Raw genomic sequence first — 20,741 nt, 5'->3', positions numbered from 1 at the left:
GTGGTCACTACAGCGACGGGACAAGCACGTAGGCAGGCGCTCCACAGCTGCCGGCCGGCCGGTCGCAAAAAAAGCCGCAGCTGCGCAGACGTCTGGACTTGACCGCGCGGACTGGCGATCATCCGGTCAGACGCCTCGGACGGGGTACGTGTGCCACCTGCCAGCTCAGAGGGAGCACTGCCAGCGTTAGCGCAGGCACGAGCCTCACGCCACGGCTGTGTCTCCACCCAGAGGTAAACACAGAGGAGCTGGCGTCTCGCTTCCTCTCCTGGGGGGATTGGATGGACTCAGCTCCGTGGCTTGGAGAGCAATGGATACAGATGCTCTTAGCAGCTGAGGAGCTGGAGGAATGTGTGGGCGCTAAGCCCTGAGCATAATGCCCTTAGAGAGGCCAGACGGCAGCGCAAGCCCTTGTTTCACAAACACCCAGCGTTCACGTGCATGCCGCAAATATACTTAAAAAGCCCTTTAAAGAGAAACCTGCTTTACTTGCTGGAGGAATGCAAGCAGCTGCCAGGGAGGTGAACCATCTACTGAAACCTCCCTCGGAGAAAGGCGAGCCCATAAAGATGAGGGATTATGTTAGTAAACATTTTACTCTTCAAGGTTGAAGGACAAAGAGCGACCACGTGGACTTCCTTAATGCTTTATCTCTTCTGCTCTATCCATTTCCCTCTCTACTGCGTGCTATTCTTCCTCTTGCTTTTCCTCATTCCCTCCCTCCCTCCCTCGGACTCTCTGGGGTGTACGTGTGTGTGTGTGTGTGTGTGTGTGTGTGTGTGTGTGTGTGTGTGTGTGTGTGTGTGTGTGCGTGTGAGTGTGTGTGTGTGTGTGTCTGTGTGCGTGTGTCTGTGTGTGCGTGTGTGTGTGTGTGTGTGTGTGTGCGCGTGCGCCTGAAGAGCCTTTCCAAGGAGACACTGTGGGAGCAGTTGTTGAGCGGTTGTCAAGGAAGCAGCATTGTAATGAGCCAGCCACGGCCATGTGCAGCCCGAGCTGCTTCTGACCTGCAGCAGAGGACAAGCGAGCGAGCGAGTGAGCGAACAAGGACGCCTCCCGTCCTCTGGCTCACTCTGCCTCTCTGCGCCGTCCTCAGACTCTGAATCTGAGCCCTAATGAAAGAGCACGGGGGAATCTGTGTTGAAAGACGGCTCAACCTGATGATTGGTGAGAATTGTCATTTTCCAAATACCTGCCTGGGTCACAGACACTGAGACTATAATTACAGCAAGAAAGAGATGAAAGACAAACAGAGGAGAGAGAGGAGAGAGAGAGAGAGAGACGGGGGGAAGGGTGGCTGAGATGAATGAGTGCAATAAAAAAAAAACAGCTATAGACAGCTAATAGACATAAACACTGGTGGAAATGCTCAATTAAACATCTATTTGTGTCAAATACATTTGTGTTTAGAGCCGAATAAGCCTCCATAAGTCTAATGAGGGGCCATTAGCAGGATGAATAGGACACGGCTGCGTTCACCTGGATGCATCATGCAGCTCATGGGAGCGTGACGTGTGTGACTGCATCAAAGTAAACAGCACCACCTAACCACCTAACCAGCCAGGCCCATTCTGCAGGTGTGAGTCATCACTCAGGCACAGCTCCACCCTCCTCTCCTCCGTCCTCACTCTCACCCTCTCATCTAACACGTCCCCACTCCTGCTCTCTCTCTCTCTCTCTCTCTCTCTCACTCTCTCTCTCTCTCTCTCCTTCCATCACTCTCAGACACATCCCCTAGACTGGGGCTTACAGCTTTAGACCTTACTGTTATAAATGGCTGTGGCGAGGTCAACTCAAATGGCCTTGAAACAGGTTGATATGAGGCCAGTCCCTGCCTCATACTGTATTAATAAGACTCTATTAAGAAATAATAAGAAATCTATATCATCAGGTGAAGGTTGTTGAATTAGAAAACAAGCCAAACTGAACAGGAGTATTTACAGCATAAATGCAATGAAAAGTATGACACCATGGTAGCTATGGTAAAGACCAAAAGATGAAACGTAACTAGAAACATCGTGGAGCAATCAAATCGAGTCTTCAACCTCAATTCTCCTCCTTCCATCGCCCGTTCTCCTCTCCTGGTGCACTCCAAATGCAAGACAGGCACAGGAACTGGCCCAGCCCCTCCGTATTGAGCATTCAGCACAGATTAGACTAAACCAGTGATTTTGACATAGGCTTACCCCCAACAAGAGCCACATTAGCAGCCATAAGCAGGATCAGGACACAGCTGCCCTGGCCAAGGGCCAGAGCGGCCCGGCTCTCCCCAGGCTACCTAAAGCAGCTCTGCGGAGCCCTGGCCAGCGCAGGGGGGGGGGGGGGGGGGCTTGGACAGGGGGAAGATGGATGATGGCGAAGGGGTGGACTGGAGGCAGACTTAAGGGCTGAATGAGACGGAAGCACCGATCCTGCAGCCAAGATGGAGAGCAGGAGCCCCCCCCCCCCCCCTCCTCCCTCTCCTCCCTCTCCTCCCTCTCCTCCCCTGGGCAGCACTAACTCAGCAGTCTCCCTCCCAGAGAGGCTGTGGGTGCGGCCGCACAGGGGCTTGGCCCTGCCGCACATGTTGCATCTCTGTCGGCCACATGACTCAGCATTATGATTTGGCTGAATAAATAGCAGCACTGATCCTCTGCATGGCATGAGAGGGCGGTGCCATGCTCTCTGTCTGGCCCATCTCAGACTCTACTGCCACCGGGGCACCGTCCACCTGCTAAAGAGACACGCGCACACAGCAGGAGATCTACTGCCAATGTACAATCTCCAACGGAGTTCCCACTTCTGATGCGCAACCACACACACAAAACACACACACACACACACACACACACACACACACACACACACACACACACAAAACACACACACACACACACACACACAAACACACACACAAACACACACACACACCCACACAAAACACACACACACAAACACACAAACACACATACACACAAACACACACACACACACAAAACACACACACACACACACACAAAACACACACACACACACACACACACACACACACACACAAAACACACACACACACACACACACACACACACACACACACGTCACTGTATTGTGTAGAAAGCACAGCCACAGCATTGTGTACCGCTCATAGTCTCTGGAATGCCTGCTCAGCCTGGTGATGTCATGTCATGCTGTAATTAAAAAGGGAGGGTGGGTTTTTTTGGGGGGGTGCAATGAGGACAGTGTATGTGTGACTGTGTGCGTCTGTGCGTTTCTGTGTGTGTGTGTGTGTGTGTGTGTGTGTGTGTGTGTGTGTGTGTGTGTGTGTGTGTGTGTGTGTGTCTCCGTGTGTGTGTGCGTTTCTGTGTGTGTGTGTGTGTGTGTGTGTGTGTGTGTTTCTGTGTGTGTGTGTGTGCGTGTGTGTGTATTTGCATATATCTCAGACTGCGTAGGTCAGGTGAGTGAGAGCCATGAATTCCGACACCAGCACACAGCAGCAGACAGGTGCACCACCGCAGCCTTCCTACTGTAGAGCAGGCCCCTGGAACACCAAGCCTCTCCTCACAACACAACACACACCCTGCCCACCTTCCTACTGTAGAGCAGGCCCCTGGAACACCAAGCCTCTCCTCACAACACAACACAACACACACCCTGCCCACCTTCCTACTGTAGAGCAGGCCCCTGGAACACCAAGCCTCTCCTCACAACACAACACACACCCTGCCCACCTTCCTACTGTAGAGCAGGCCCCTGGAACACCAAGCCTCTCCTCACAACACAACACACACCCTGCCCACCGTCCTACTGTAGAGCAGGCCCCTGGAACACCAAGCCTCTCCTCACAACACAACACACACCCTGCCCACCTTCAGGCAGAAAGTGAAAACAATCAAATACACACACGAGAACAAGGCTGGTTTTCTAATAGCCAAGGTGAGGGAGCGCTGACAAGCAAATACGCAATAAAACACAGAGACAGACACAGGCACAGACAGACACACACACGCACACACACACACACACACACAGAGAGAGAGACACACACACGTGCACATCCTCATTGTTTGCATAGGGAAACTGAGCCGGCATATGGAAAACAATGGAAAACAAAAGTTATCTCCTACATCATCAGACGGCGACATTAAGTCAAGTTCGACTCGAGTTTCTCTCCTGGCAATTCAAACAGGATAAATCACAAGATTCTTTGACGAGGTGACAGAAAGAAAGATGAATAGCTCAGTGCTCCCTGTGGCAGACTTCTACCTGCGCACAGGTGCATTCCCTCATTTAAAGGCCTCGACACGTGATGGTTAAGCTCTCCAGAGATAATCACTAAAACCGAAACACACAACCAAAACCTCTCTGCGAACACAATTTGTCACATTTCCTAACAAGTCCATGTCATTCTTTTCACCGAGATGTTCGGCACATTGAATTCACACATCACGCATGACTCTCTGGGGGCTAATTGGAGAACAAATCTAACCCTGAGCAGACAGAAAAACAAGAGGGCCATTAGGCAGAGCACAGCTGCCTCATTCTGGCTTCCCCAGAAACAAAAGCATGGGTTTACATGGTTACTCATTGCCCAGGTGAGCGCAGCTTGGCTTACCTGCTCCATAGGGAGAACTCAGCCGGATCAGATGACAAATATCCCTCAGTTCAGTTTCAAGGCAGTGGCAGCAAAACAACCCTGTCTACCTAGTCTACAGCTTCAAAGGCAACGTGTGGAGGTAGATACCAATATCACACAGGCAGGCACACATACTGTACACACTCACACACACACTCACACTCTCTCTCTCTCTCTCACACACACACACACACACACACACACACACTCACATTCACACACACAAACACACTCACACACACACAGAGCCACTCATGCTGCAATACAAAGCTGCACGCTACTTTACCTCAAACGAGCCGGCGACAACAAACGAGCACACAAGTGAAGAGAGTGACCAACATTCTCTCTCTCTCCTTCTCTCCGTCTCTTTCATGAGAGATACTCACACAGTAGGCAGTCGCGAGAGAGAGAGAGAGAGAGAGAGAGAGAAAGAGAGAGAGAGAGGGAGAGTTCAAATTACTGGCCTGCCCTCAGCCAATGAGGGGCTGGGCCGAGTGGAGAGGAACCCGGAGGGCTGATGTCACAAAGCAGGTTCCACTTGTCAAGCCCTCAGGGCCAACCACACGGCACTCTCTTTAATGAAACTTTCACTCCCATGCTTCCTCATACCACACACCAGCCCCGTCTGGTACCACAACGCCTATCACTGAGACAGAGAGAGAGAGAGAGACGAGAGAGAGAGTGGCAGACAGAGAGAGAGAGAGGAAGGATGGAGAGGGACTGAGAGAGAGACAGGATGGAGATACAGGCATAAAGATATGAATGAATGAAATATAGATGGAGAGAGAGAGATCAATAGATAGTGAGGGAAAGAGAAGTGAATGTGAAAGAGAGAGAGAGAGAGAGAGAGAGAGAGAGAGAGGGGAGATAAAAAAAATGGAGACCCTTTCTCAGTCCTCTGCAAACATTCCTGCTCTCTGTGCCATTGCTTGGCGCGGCAGCATCTCCATTGGAAACAATGGCCCTCGGAGTGTTTGTGTGTCTCCAGGCTGGCTCTGAAAAGAGCAGCGTGTCGTCTCCCTCTCGGCCTCTCCCTCTCATAACTCCCCGCAAAGGCCCTTTATCACATTCAAGAGATCCACTCACCCATTGCCAGAGAAAACACTCATATTGTCATGCAGTCTAAAGGCCAGCAAATATAAACATGTGTATTGCTCTCAAAAGAGCCCCTCCACTGATTCTACAAGAGTGGTTGTGGGCAAGGATGAATACAAACAGCCTCATTTTGAGGGCGTCATGGATAAAGGGGCTATTTGTTGTATCTCTCTGAAACAGTCTGACCAGGTGTGAAAACCAACAGCAAGAAAAGGAATCGTACTGTTCTCTCCCACACTGGCGTCTTCCATTATCTGCTAATCACCTGTGAAATCCTCACCCGCCCATTTCATTTGCCTTTAATGCAGGACTCAATGGTGCTACTGAATGCTACAGTTGAATTGAGCAGGAGGAAAAGTCAACAAGTACACAAAAATATCTTACACATCAACCAAATGTACATCAAACAGAAGCTGAGTGATTAAAGTAAAAGGCCCGAGCGTGTCTTCGTAGAATGGACTTGTCTGGGCCATGTCCACAGGAATAACAATCATTCAATTGGCATAATTCCATGCTCCGCATCATATAAACGGATTCACTGCAATGAAGCTAAGTCACCCGTGCATCTCCCTCTCCAAAGCCCTCCTGTGGTTAAAGACACACAGGTGTAGAGACAGGTGATGGAGGAAACACCCCACTGCTCCGCTCAGCCCTGGCGTCTCCACCCACCGCTAGAGCTCCATGTTCTCCGTCAGCAGGAGCAGCACACAAACAAACAGTTGAGCCTTGTCTCAGGCCTGCTTCTGCCTCTTCTCAATTAGAGCTATGGGGGCCTCTCACTCTCTACAAGGGTTGGTCGCCCTCTCTCTCCCTTCATCTCACCATTCTCTCTCTCCCTCTCTCTCCCTTCATCTCATCATTCTCTCTCTCTCTCTCTCTCTCTGTCCAGTCCACTCCCTGACGGAGGCCCGTGTCCCTGGCTCCTCGTTGGGGCAGAAGTAACATTCCTCAATGGTCACTCTGTTTGTTTTGTGCAGACAGCCTTTCATATAGCCACAGGCATTTCCCCCTTTACAGGGCCTTGATGATGGACACCCAAACGTGAGCATTACGCAACATCCTGGGCCGGAGGAGAGAGTGATGAGAACACACAGAGAGAAAGGGAGAGAAAGAGAGAGAGAGAGAGAGAGAGAGAGAGAGAGAGAGAGAGAGGATGACATGAGGGAGTGAAATTTTCTGATGATTTATTCATGTGTAATTAAACGTTTGATTATGCTGGTGTGTGACATAATCTTCACATCAATGTGCCACAACAAGTCATCATTGAGAGTGAGCTCCCTCGCCGGTAATGCATATGCTGTGTTGGCGTGTTGGCGTCAGCTTCTTGTCTCCACTCAGAGCATCACTATCGATGTTTAGGCTCTGTTGGCCACACAGCTCCAGTGAGACATGCCTTGTTAAAGGTGCAGAGCTTGATTTGGACGAAAGGTTGTTGATTTTTGAGATCAACAGCCAATCAAACTACACCCCTCGCATTTGTGCTCGTGAAGCAGCATGTTGATTGGCTAAAATAATGTACAGCTTGGTCCAAGCCACTTAACACTTAGAGAGTTAGATTTTAAACATTTAATTGTCTGAGCTCTCACTGCATTGGACAACTATCAACTATGAACAACAATGGAAAGAAAATGTGCCATATAATGTGTATTCTAATCAGGGACTGCAACTTTATGTTAAAATTCTGACAAATGACATGATATACTCTCACTTAATGTTGTTTCACTTGTTTGCTACTGCTTTTGTACTTGATGCCAATGCCATGGATCATGCCTGATTGTTTTAGAGGTGAACTGCCGTGTTGACGGTAAAGGTGGACTCAGTGGAGCATCTGCTGGCCTGTCTGTGTGACTCCAGGCAGGTGCACAGTTGGATATCCCCTAGAGCAGCATCTCATGAAAGCTTAACAGGCCGAGGCCTTTCATTTTTAAACACACTCGGGCACATGAAGCCGTTATTTGCAATGTGAGCGAGCACATAGCGAGCGTGACATGCAAGTCACTTCAAATCTCATTAGTCGCAGTCAGGCGCCAAACAGTGGGCTCCCCTCCACAAAGTGGCGCATTCAGCAGCCTCCCGCACCTTGCCTCGGTCTTTGCATACGCAGGTTACTGATTAACATCCGACACTAAGTGAACACAAACGCTGCCTTAGACTTCCACTGCAGCACGATCTGTCAAGTCATGTTACACTGGGGTTAGTTAACAGCATGGGGGTTGAGGCAGTGAGGAGGGGGCAGTGACAGAGAAAGAGAGTAAGAGAGAGAGGGAGAAAGGAGAGAGAGAGAGAGAAAGGTAAGGAGAGAGAGAGAGAGAGAGAAAGAGAGAGAGAGAAAGAAAGAGACAGAGATGGCAGGTGCTAGGCAGAGAAACTTGGCAAGAACACAGCGTCTCACAGGACGTTGTTAAATATTTACTGCATTCCTCATTGTCATATTGTTGCGGGTCCTTCTCTACAGCTTGTCGTCTCCTGCTGGGGAGCAGGGTTAGGGCTGAGGGGCTGCCCTCACTGGTCACTTTAGTCCATTACTGGCAACTAAAAGCAGAGTAGCTAACCGTAACCCGGCTAGTCAGTTGTCTAGGTCCTTAGTGGTGTGTTACATTAATAAGAGAAACGTCATGCTTTGGTTCTAATGTTTCAACAGGTGTGACATCTTCACAAGCTCCAGAACGACAGAAGACGGAAGATTTAGACTAAAAATCCTGTCAGGTTATTTTTGAACTTGATTCCAAATGTTTTTGTCTCCACTATTTGCCAAAGGTGAAATCAGCTCCTTCTTTGTCAGTGACCACTAAGAGACAGCAAAGCTTTAATAAGCAGGGGTAAGCAAAGCTCCCTATTCTTACACTCACAGCCCTTTCAGGAGGCCTTAGCTTCAACCTCCAATTTTAATTTTGGCAGCCCCATTCATGAGCAAAGGCAGCAGGAGAGGTCACATACCTGTCTGATTCACTCACGTTGTCTTCCTTTTCTTCCATAACGGCTCAGACTCAATCCACTGCTCTCTCTCTCTCTCTCTTTCTCTCTCTCACACAGTAGCTGAACCCACCTCTCTACAGTTCTCATTCAGAGAGACGGGGGCAGAAAAGAACTCAACTTCGCAAACAAAATCTTTTGTCGTAAAGTTCCTTTCCTACGGTCCGTCCATAGTGTGGAATTGTCGTCTCCAAGGTGGTACTGGCCTCAACTGACTGCAGTGTCCATGTCAGCACAACTGTTTGAGTCAGAGCCAGTTCTCCACACAGACTCCTAACACTGTTATCGTGAACTGGTATAAAACTCTGTCTGTGTCAGCACAGACAGAAACACAGAAGACAGGAGTTTATGGCTGCGTTGAGCGCAGTCGCGTTCCTGATTGCCGCTTTTTCCCAGCAGACCTCATGACGACTCGCCGCCGTCTCCCGCTTCTCAAGAAGCCGAGTCCCAAGTCCCCTCCGCTTGCGTAACTCCTCCAGTCGCACCGCTCCGTCAGTGATGTCACACCTGCGTGCAGAAACGGCTGTTGGCCTTTCGCTGATTGTTTGCCCAGGCTGGTGCTATCTCTCCCTCTCTCCACTCTTTTAATGGCTCGGGGCGAACGAGTCATCCAGGGGGAAAGCCTGTTTGATCAAGGGCTTCGCAGAGTCAACAACTTCCTCCTCCCGGCGCAGGACCAGGGTCCATTTTGCGCAGCCTTGTGGAGGTGAAGGAGATCTGGACTCTGGAGGGGGGAAACGGCTCGCCCCGACTCCGGCAGCGCAGGACTGGACTCTGGACCGGGATGCAAATGAGAGTCCGGCTCTCGCTGGTCGCTGATGGCTTGTGTTTCCTGCTTGTTTTCTGAGCCTCCTCAAGTGACCGGCTCTTACCCCCAACGGTCACCCCCAACAGGCTACTGACCCTCTACCACAAAACCCGAGCCATGCTTGAGAACATGAGATTTCTCCGGCTTTCCATTGGACCCCCCCACCCCCCCTCCCATTTTCTCAGAACAGCCACAACTGAAGCAGCATACCCCAGATCCCCCTAGGCCCCCCCCCCCCCCCCCCCCCACACACACACACACATTACACCTGAGAACTGACCACTCCCCTCCCCCATCCGGCGGCGTTCACCCCAAATCCAGCCCGAGTTATCCCGGAGAATCTGACACCAGTCACTGGGCCTGAACAAAGCCAGGTGTGGGACAATGGTCGCCATTATGGCTCCTTAATGGGGACTAAGAAAAGGACCTGGCTGTGTGCACACAGGCTGCCTCTATGCCCCGGGCCCTTTGTGAGTGGCCCAGCCCAGTCCAGTCCAGCCTTGTCCAGCCTGGGCCACACCGAGCGGGAGCATCACAGTCCCCCTCTTTCAGTGAGGGGGGGCTAGGGACCGGTGACTGAGTTTGCCACCTGATACCCCTATGATAACTCTCATACATAAAAACATGCAGCCTCTGTGCCAAGTGGGAAGTCCAGTATTGACTGTCTGGCTCCCCTCTCTGATGCTCTGCATGGACAGTGTGAGTGGACTCTCCCAGCGTTTGCCCTCTAGAGGCCAGTGCTGATAAGTGCCGGGTGCGCCGCGCGGCCCTCTATACCTGCTGCCATCAGCGGTATCTAATCTATGTTGTCTTTGCAAACGGATCAAAAGAAGGCCTGTGATTTACGTGTGGCTAAACGTTTAAGGTTGTTTGCCTCTATTTGTGTATGCGTGAGCGTTTTATTCTGTGAGTGTGTGTGTGTGGTGTATGGTGTGTGTGTGTGTGTGTGTGTGTGTGTGTGTGCATGTGAGCGCACGCTCTCCCCTATTTTTACTCTCCCCAGGGCGTAGAGCACGTACACACAGTAGCCCTTGTGCCGATAACAAAGAGGCTGAGGCTTCATCTGGCTGAGCCAACTTCCACTCAGGCACCTCCGACACCAAGCCCCATGGACTTATCAGACTGAGTGAGTAAGTGTGTGTGTGTGTGTGTGTGTGTGTGTGTGTGTGTGTGTGTGTGTGTGTGTGTGTGTGTGTGTGTGTGTGTGTGTGTGTGTGTGTGTGTGTGTGTTGGTAACCGTGCTTGTGTGTGTGTGTGAGCGCACATTTGAGAGTCCGACTCGTTGTTTCAGCCACAAGCTTCGCAGCACTAGGCCAGGCTGTGTAAATCTGTGATGAGAGAGGGAGGCCAAGGCAGACTGGGTGAGCAGGTCAACAGGAAGTCCTATCAGCACAACGATGACTGACGAGTGGAGGAGCCAATGGCTCTGGAGCCCTCTCATCTTATGAGTCTTAACAGCCAATAGAGTTTTCGGAAAACACACCCTTTAAGGTGAGATGGACAGAGCAGGACAAGAGGACAACAACACACACTAGCCGCTAGCGTACACATGAACCTGATCTGCTTGGGTCTCACCTGCGGACGGTCAGCCAGAGGGTCTTGTAGGAGCCTTTGACCAGAGAGATGGCCTCCTGTCTGAAGCCGCTTAGCTCCACGTCGTTGATGATGACCACCTGGTCGCCCGCCTGCAGGGGATGCTCCAACTGGTCTGCTTTCCCTCCCTCCTCAACCTGGAGAAGTGACCACACACACACACGCATGCACGCACGCGCACACACACACACACACACACACACACACACACACACACACACACACACACACACACACACACACACACAGATGCAAATGAGTGTGTGTACAGTACATTTAGTCTCCAATGAGGCTGGCCAGTCAGAGGCACCTTCAACTCCCCCATCACTGCCATGCCTCAGTGAAGTCATGGTGCGGATGCATTATTCACTGGCGTGCCAAAGCTGGGGCTCAGGAGGTGTGTCCAGATATGTGTCACCCCTCATAATCCCTCCCTACGGATCATCCTGCCAGCCTTATCTCAAGGGCCTGCTGACAGAGAGCACATGGTGCGACGGTGAAAACGTTCCCCTGGGAACACTGTGCTGGCTCCTCATCAAAGCCACACACGTGAGGTACACGTGGGGAACGGAATTCCACCTCTTGAGGATAACTGGTACGGAAATATGGAATGATATTGAAATGTTGTCACAGTGACGGAATTTCCTGACGGTAAAATACATGCACACAAAAAGCAGAACTGATGGAAAACAACTGATGACAGCTCATCTTTGCTTTCAGCCTCAATCTCAACCTCCATGTGAAAAGATGATTTTTAGCCAAACTGCCTGAACACGCCTCACTGCAGGCCCATAGTATGCATCCCTGTGTTAGCCTCAGCTGCAAACAGGCGATTAGTGGGTGTTAAGAAAACACAAATAACACTTCAGTGATGTTGTTTTCAAAGAAACAACAAAAAGGAAAAAGGAGAGGCCTTCCGCATTTCTAGACCCTTCTTGCCACACACACCCAGTTGCACTCCGGCTGCACTTTGACATTTCCCGTCGTTAAGACTACGGCTTTACAGGTTTTGCACCTGAATAGATGCTGAACTTTCTCACTTAATATACTGCCATTCAGAAGGGTGACACATTTGGAATAATCTGGAAAGCAGGCATGGTGGCGTTTTACATTTCCTCTTTGAGGCAGGCCGTTGTGGCCCTGAGAAAAGGCGCTGTGAGATTTGCTTAACTCTGGTGGCCAGGGGGCCTGCAAAAGGAATCTTTTAAGTACAGATGTGCTGCCAAGCCCCCGACAATGAAGGTATTAATAAGACCCTGGACAAAGAGACTAATTCTCTTAACCTTTCTTTAACCCTCGGCCCTGAAAGTCGTAGGTCACTGGGACAGCTTCTCCAATGGCCGGGGCCCTGTAAATAGAGTGCTACATTCAAAGCCGGCCCAGTAAAAGGACATCTTACGGGGAGAAAAGCGTCCGACTGGAAATCAGTATGCAGTCGACATGAAGTGCGTGTTTGGATTCGCTATCTCTTTTTCTAAGCTTTTCTTTTCTCCCTCTTGTTGCCTTTCAGACGAGCCGAGCACTTGCAAATTCCGTTACTTACATTCCTTCTCTCTCTTTCACTCTCACTCTCTCTCTCTCTCTCTCGAAATCCTGCCAGAAACCCCGAGCCGCATTCCGGGTTGCACTTCCCCACTTCAGGAGGGGGGCCATGGAGGGGAGGGGGGCTGTGAGCTGCGGGAGAAGAGGACTGTATTTGGGAGGGGTAGGGGGTTCATTCTAGTGTGTCTTTGTATGAGTGACTGCATATGTTTGTAATTCTGGTGTACTATTACAGATATATGCATTCTCAAACATCTGCTGGATGGTGGATCATGTTTAGCTGTTCAGGCCTCTCCCTGAGCAGACTGACAGTGCCACTGTCACTGCAGCATCCAGCCTAAGCTGCCAGCTTATCCCTCATCCTCCAATCAGAGCTCTGCTCTCCGCCCTTACACAGTGCCTGTCAATCTACCTGCTCTGCAGGATGGATGACTTTAACATGTACACTACCGTTTACAAGTCTGGAACCACTTAGACATTTCGTTGTTTTCAAGGGGAAAACAAAGGCTCCTTGACCATTTAAATAACATCAAATCAATCGGAAATACCGTATAGCCATTGTTAATGTTGTAAATATCCCTTTTAGCAGGAAATGGCTCATTTATAACACAATATCTGCATAAGCATACAGAGGTCCATTATCCATTTGAGAATGGGAACAGAAAGAGGAGTGGGTGGGTGGTCCCTACGCACAACTGCACAAGAGGACACATACATTAGAGTGTCTAGCTTGAGAAACAGACACCACACAGGTCCTATACTTGCAGAGAACAGTGCCAAAATCAACAGATGCTATTCAGGATGCTGCACTTCTAGACAGAGGTGTAAAGAAAAATCATATCTCAGATTGGTCGATAGATAGGAAAAGGAACACAGACAAGTCAACAGAGGAAGCCTGAAAAGAAGCACGTTTGAGAGAAGCAGACCAATTCTGGAGGAGTGTTTGACGGCATCTATCTAGCATGGTGGAGGGAATGGGATGGTCTGGGAGTGCTTTGGTGGAGGTCAAGTGGGAAATTGTACTGAATAAAATTAACTCTGAAGAAAGAAGGCTATCATCTTGTTTGCAATGCCATGCCACACCCTGTGCAAAGTGCTTGATTGGAGCCAACTTCCTCCAGAAAATAACCCAAAGGACAGCTCCAAACTATGTAGGAACCATGTAGGGAAGAAGCAGTCGGCTGGTATTCTATCTATAATGGACTGGAATGGACATTTCTAAGTGCCTCTAAAATGGCAGTGTACACACAGAAAATATGGTGGATTGCTTTGCATTTTCATAATATGTAGCTATTCTTGTGGTTATAGTATGTCTTTTAGTAGTATTAGTTTTACATGTTTCATGGTCAGTATATGTTCTATCTCAACACTGACCATTGTCACCTCTCTCTCTCTCTCTCTTTCTCTTTCTCTCTCTGTGCATCTCTCATTCGGGATCTTTCCCTCGCTCATGTTGACTGTCGAAACCCACTTTAGCACTGTGATATCCTGGGACCTATCACTACTGGTTTCTCTGGCATCAAACGATGATTTCACCCACCAACACCCACCAATACAAATCATTTCAGTCTGCTGTTGTATGACGTAGAAGCATGATGCAGGGATTCTTTTTACCCCCATTACAAACCATGTCAACAACCTTGCCTTATAAAGGTATTTGTTCATTATCAAACAATTCGTAGCTAAATTGTGATTGGATATTTTTTTAGCCTAGCTTAGCTTTCACTTGATGGTATACATTGCTTGTCTTGCTTGACTCTATGTTACATAATTTCCTATTTCACAGAAAAATATCTTTGTCATTGTTTCCTGTTTATCCTAGTATCCACATCCACTCCTATACACACGGAAGCTGAAGAATGACTCTTTCATCGCCTTTGGCAGAACACTGTCACTTCTTTTCTCTGTTTGTTTCTGTTTTCTCTGTTTCAGAACTTTTTTCAAAGCAACTCAGTTGTCAGCTGAGAGGAGAGCCTGCCTAGACTAAGACATTTCTCAGAGAATGAAATCCAAATCACCAAATAAGGCTAGCAGAGCCGCCTGCCTTGCCTATCCACTTTTAGACCCTTAATGTTTTATCTGCAAAACACAACACCGCCAGAGAAAAACATATATAACATTCCAAAAACATTTAACGCTGTACAAATTGATAAATAGTTTAGAGCAATCAGTGCTGCTTCAATAAGGCAGAGGCAGAATGGGAAACTGGACCTCAGTGAATTAATGCCCCCTCCTTCCCATCCCCATGTAATTTCTGTGAGACACAAAAACAAACCTTTTTTTCCATTGTGGGATGCGAAGGAATTGAGTGGAAATGATATGAAAACTTCCCAAACAATCTGTGGGATACGGGGATGAACTCTCCAGCGAGGGCATGGTGAACTCAGATTAATGATGATGAAGCTGGATGAACCCAGAGCTCTGATACCTGGGGATAGAGTCCAAGACAAGCAAGAAGCCCCCCCCCGCCTCTCTCTCTCTCTACCTCTGCCTCTATCTCTCTCTCTCTCTCTCTCTAATAGTGGGAGTATATGGCAGTGAGTCTCTTATTTATTATGAACACTATCCTCATCCAACGACTGATAAAAAAAGTTTTTTCCTTTGACAGTTGCAGACCAAAGGAGCGTACTGAATTACAGTGCACACCGCAGGGTGCAGCATGGCTTTGGTTGGACCTTGGACCTTAGGCTGGACCTTATTAGGCATCCGTAATAACACAAGGGGTCATGGGAGAGTGAGAGCACAGTGACCACAGTGTTTTATCTGACACTGCATCTGTTATTACTGGGCTTCATTGTGCCATATGCAGTAACACTGTCACATTTGTGCAAATCTCAGTGGTTAGGGTAAATAACCATTGTGTGCAATGATTTAGATTTGCAGTTGAAAGGTCATGTTGCCTTTCATCACTGCAGTGAGAATCCAGTCGTGCACAGAAACACAACCAGCCCAACACAGCCCAGACACCACCATAGACTCACTCGGCTCATCCCACTCAGCATGTGAGTTCAGCAGGGTTCAGGTGGTGAAGTAGAACTACACACGGCCATGCAACATTCAAACAGACAAACAGGACACAAAATATTCCATCCAAATTTCAGCAAAATCATACTCAGAAATGTCTGTAGACCAGAAGGCTGATGTCTTTTTCCAAAACAGTTATATTTAGTAATATACAAACTATCTCTTACACAAACAAATAATGTACGTCTCAAGTGACTGCGAATGTGGACACGGAACGGAGAGGATATGCGAGCTGCGGTCACTGGCCCTTCTGCATGACCAGAGGGCCTGTGAGAGGCCGGTGCCCTGATCCATGGCCACCAGCTTGTGCCCTGCGCTGTCATCTGGGGCAGCACAGACATACAGTACGCCCTGAAAAACGCACCGGTCAGTCACAAGACCGTGGATTAGCAGACATACTTTTGTCCAGGGCAAGGAAAGAGGTTTAGTATGGAAGCGGGTGTGTTGAAAGGCTACATTCATTATAACAAGCACTTATAGTAGACTAGGAGGTCCTGAGGAGGTATGAGAGTAGTGGGCTTGCCCAAAGGAGGCTTTTATACCCATCCTTTCAGGGGGAAGAATATAAACCAGTGGTAATGAGTTTGTAACCTCTCTAGCAGCGAGAACAGGTGCATAATTACATAGGGCTGGCTATCCATGAGGGCATGAGAGCTCCAAGGCATGAATGCACTTCCTCAGTGAACTCAATCAATATTCATGTAAAATGTTAATATGGCATTGAGCCATCTGTGTGCATTAAATATCTTTAAGTCTGGAAAATCAGTGTTCTATCGTGTAAAACCATTGAATCCATGCCAGGGGACAGGTTTGGGGGACAGTAAACACAACATTGGGGCTGTCTGCTCATATAAAATGGCAAAATAGTCCTCACCTTAGAGATGATGAGCGCCTCTCCATGTTCAAGGCCACCTTTGAGCGTAAACCCCCAGGGAGCTCCACCCTGGAGCCGTGCTTGCACATACAGTGACTTTCCCCTCTGGAACACGGTGCTGTTAGAGCCGGTAAAGCTGTTATCCATAGTCGGCAACAGAGGGGAAAAGAGGTGTGGACCGTCGGCAGTCCTCTCCGGCTCACTCAACCAAAGCCCACTTGAGAGGATGAATCGAGGACCAAAGAAATGTGGTTATTTTCTGTCCTTTCCAACTTCTTCTCAGAAACCACACATGGCAAGATAAGACTGTCCACTCCTGTTTGATAAATCATTTCCGTGCATTACTAAATTCTTAGTCAGACAGTAACGAGGGATTGGCAGTGTAAATATTAGGTCAAGTCCCGATGAAAATGCAAATGAATTGTAACCAAGTGTTAAAACAAAAACAAGCGGCATCACAGTTCTATAGAAAAATAAAATTACAAACTAAGTGCAAAAGTTATATCCCTTTTTGAAAAAGTTTTACTGTGTATGCTACCATTCCGTGGAGAGCTTCACGTTTGATCGTTTGTCAGCCTTTTCCCTCTTCCGACTTCATTTTAGCATCACAATAGAATTTGCTCCAATCCACTGGCTTCAGAGAAAGGAGAGCGCTCGAGTCTGGCCGCTGAGTTGCTTGCCCCGAGATCTGTTCAGCCAGTCCTGTCACAAAAAAGTTTTGTCCAGCAAAGTTTTAAAGTTGTGGATGCTGGCTTTCCCCAGTGCTCACATTATTCCTTGGATAACCAACAGACACACTACACTTGTCGAACCACGCACGGGTCGGATTTCGGCTGGTTCTCCTGATGCGCTGAAACTTTTCGAATCCATGGATGCGATACTCTGTCCTCCTGCACAGCTCATTACTCATGGCTCTTGCACAGCGCATGCGCAAGGCACGTAAGCCGCTTCACTGTCTACTCAGACCGACAGGAACTGAGTGGAAACCCAATAGGTTTGGTGATTCAGTTATCGCCAGCCAACTCTCACTTTGACGCGGCTCAGACACTGCGCAGGACAAGCAAAACGTCCCACGGTCATTCGAAAATTGTGTCTTGATTACTTCATCGAAATTCCAGTCCAACCTCTCCAGCGAGGAAAACAAGAAGATCACCAACATGTCTCCAGGTCCCTTTTATGTGGATTCCCAAGAGAGAACAAAGATACCACCTGTACTAATAGTATTACAACAGGTATATGAGTACACTTGAAATTTAACACTCAAAGCCTTTCCCGTTCTTTTTGAGCTGAATAAGTGTCAAGAGCTCATGCTCTTTTCCTGGTAATCTCTGATATTCAGGTCAAGCAAAGCTGATATAAGCATGACCTAATATGGCTATTTGTAACTGCACAGATTTTGAATGTCTTTGAAAGTTGTCTCAAAGTCTTGAAGTGTATGCCATTAGCTAATTAATTAATTTGGAACATAAAAGCACTTGGCTTTACACTCATTCATCTGCTGGTGTATCATAGGCTAATCATTGAGATTCAATGAAGAGGAGAGAAACTGTCTTTAACATGTAGCATGCAAATGGATGACAGAGTTCCTCATTCTAAATAAGACACTGATCTACCACCTCAGACATGGCGTCTTATGAGGAGATGGGCTTGACCAACATTTCCCAGATGCATTACTTTTCAGATGCCCATGGCCTGTTAGTTTATTCCTCCGATCTGATCTTCTGGTCATGGTGCCCCAGGTTCTACTATGTTCCACTATGCTGGGGCAGGGGTTGCGCCAGGGCATCCTTCAGTGAGGGCCAGACAGGCATGCTGAGAGACTGAGCCAGAGTCTAGAGCTCAGAGAGACTAATTGAACTGTCTGTTATAAATAACCTTCTCTGCACTTTGTAAATTAAGTTTGACAGGGAACATTCTACCAGATGGTGTCAATCCAATTTTTCACCTTCAGTGGTCAGTTATGAAGAGCATGTTATACAGCTTTCTATGTTTCAACCAGTGGTCCGTTTGTGACTGTTTTAACATTTTTCACATGTTGAAGTTTTAGTTTCCGGTTCAGTTTCCAGTGAGGAGACTTATTATGTGGACAAGCATGGTAACACTAGCATTGAGCACAGTGGGTGCTGTGCCTGACAACTGTGTGCACACCTCACTGCATCTTTACAAATGCATGTCACAACAGGTTTAGCTGAAAAAATATTTGCCACTGGATGACCCACACATATCAATTATCAAAGCCTCAACAGCATGACTCATGATGAGGTCATTCTTATCCTATCATTTGGACTTAATACAGCCAGAGAGAGAGCGGGACAGAGAGAGAGAGAGAGAGAGAGAGAGAAAGAGAGAGGGAGGGAGAGAGAGTCCCACAGAGCGAGAGCAGGCGAGAGAAAGACTTTTACAGAAAACTTTGCAGTTAGTCTATGAAAATATTAGATCTAAAAGCAGAGACAAAGAGAGAGGGGAAAAAAGAAAAAGGGAGACGGAAAGGTAAACAAAAGGTCTGTTGAGACCAGTTTTAGATTATAGCTCTTTTTTGTAATTGAGTGATTTTCTTTAATGCCAGTCTGAGCCCTATGTATTTTCTCAGACAAGCAGGAGCCAAGGGCACGACTGTGTCTAAACGAAGACATATGTAACAGACATGCTTTGCGGGAGGAGGAGCCTCCATAAGCATGTTTATTGTATGTATGGTATGAGCTCTCCTCCATCAACTCCTCACATGTTGAAGTCCCCAGTTATTATATCTCATGACCGCATACCAGAACCATTTACTGTCCCTCAGCCCTGAATTAGTGCACACAGCAGGATACACCAAGTGCTTAATTACAATGTCAATAGACATATTTTTCACATGATGTATGGTTTGTTTTAGGGGGTACATATGTTTAAGGAAGGAAAACAGGTACTTAGGGAGGATGGCAGGAGACGCACGGTGCGGAGGGGTCAGTGAGGGCGAAGGGCATGGCACGGGTGCTTGGCAGGATGTTGATAAGAAAAAGGAAGCTTGGTCGAAAATAGGAAGTTGTTCTGGAAATGCAAGTGGAGGATATCGGACATGCTGATTCATGTCTCTGTACCCAGTTATTCTGACAAGTGTGAGCAAAACAGAAGTGATCACTGAATGTGTGGGAATGTGGCAATGTTTCAAAATTAAAACAGGTCTGAGGGTGCATTATGTCTGTTGATTTCAGATGAGGATCAGTGTTAGCAAACTACAGTGTATAAACTGTTATCAAACTATAAAATCAGTCTTAACAAAGAAGTAACCTTTGAGATTTGCACCCCTTTTCTGCAGGAATCAATTTTGTATTATTCAGAGAGCTGGACTTCAATACATCAATGGTACCACCACTGTCTTTGACCAAAGGTAAAATCATGTCCTCATTAATCTGGAGAACATATTCTGCTGCGGTCATGAATCATGGGAAGAGCTGGATAATCAGTCCTATGCAAAACTCAAGGTATGTCTAACCACAACTATGACACCACACAGCAGAAGGACATACTTTAATCATGATGTTCACCACACTATCACGTCATTAAAGATGAGCAGGGGGAGAGTGGCAAACTGCCATGCTGGTCACAGCATTTCACTGCTACCACAGAGCAGCCATGAGGTCACATGACCCTGAGTCAGGCCTTTCTCCCTTCAGTGAGGTGTTAGATTGGAACAACAGCACCAGTGAGCCACGCAGCACGTGACCGTGTGCCAGTGGACTTGACAAAAGGGCCGTCCATTAAGTCGTCTAACTTAGGGTGTGTGTACAGAAGCCAGGAGCAACCACCCTCTTGGCACTGTTTGTCATGTTGGTCATGTATGCTCTACAATCCTAATTGTATGTGAGGCCTTTGATTAGTTGATGAGGGACCTGCAGAGGAAATATTTGGCAGAACAGTGGGAAAATTAACAAAGCCATGAGAGAAAAATAGCCCAATCCCTTTGTGCTGTCAGTGGGTGGTCAATTGTTTAGGGGAGGAGATTTTTTTCTTATTGGATTTTAAGGTCCAGTGGAAGAAAAAAAATGTTTTGACAGTAAATAGCCTCGAGACGCGATTTATTTTCCCTGCTTAACTCCAGCTGGGATGAATTTGTGTGGAGTAAAAAGCCATATTGTGATTCTTTTCAAGTAGGACTCTTCTTTTAAAGAGGTAAATGCATTCTGAAAAGAAGCCCTTGAAGACTGCATAAAAAAAACTTTTGGGAATTTCAGCAGATTTTA

General features: G+C 47.9%; 1 protein-coding gene across 4 annotated transcripts in view; it reads right to left on the bottom strand.

The window, feature by feature from the left end:
• The window catches only part of shroom3 (shroom family member 3), a 46,929-nt gene extending 29,587 nt beyond the window's left edge, over positions 1 to 17,342 (bottom strand). For 2 of the 4 annotated variants that reach the window (XM_062554225.1, XM_062554226.1), the window contains exons 1-2: positions 16,519 to 17,342; positions 11,061 to 11,215 (exon numbers count right to left, since the gene is read on the bottom strand). In XM_062554225.1, coding sequence (XP_062410209.1) covers positions 11,061 to 11,215; positions 16,519 to 16,665 — 302 coding nt within the window. In that variant the 5' untranslated portion in view covers positions 16,666 to 17,342. Of the gene's footprint in view, positions 1 to 4,895; positions 5,012 to 11,060; positions 11,216 to 16,518 lie in introns of those variants that run through there. The other 2 variants (XM_062554229.1, XM_062554230.1) reach the window with 2 other exon arrangements.
• Between the last annotated feature and the right edge of the window lie 3,399 nt (positions 17,343 to 20,741).

The sequence above is a fragment of the Sardina pilchardus genome, chromosome 14, assembly GCF_963854185.1.
Source record: "Sardina pilchardus chromosome 14, fSarPil1.1, whole genome shotgun sequence".
NCBI classification, from domain to species: Eukaryota; Metazoa; Chordata; class Actinopteri; order Clupeiformes; family Clupeidae; genus Sardina; species Sardina pilchardus.
Note: the sequence above shows the minus strand (reverse complement) of the source record. Positions and strands in the feature narration are given on the sequence as shown.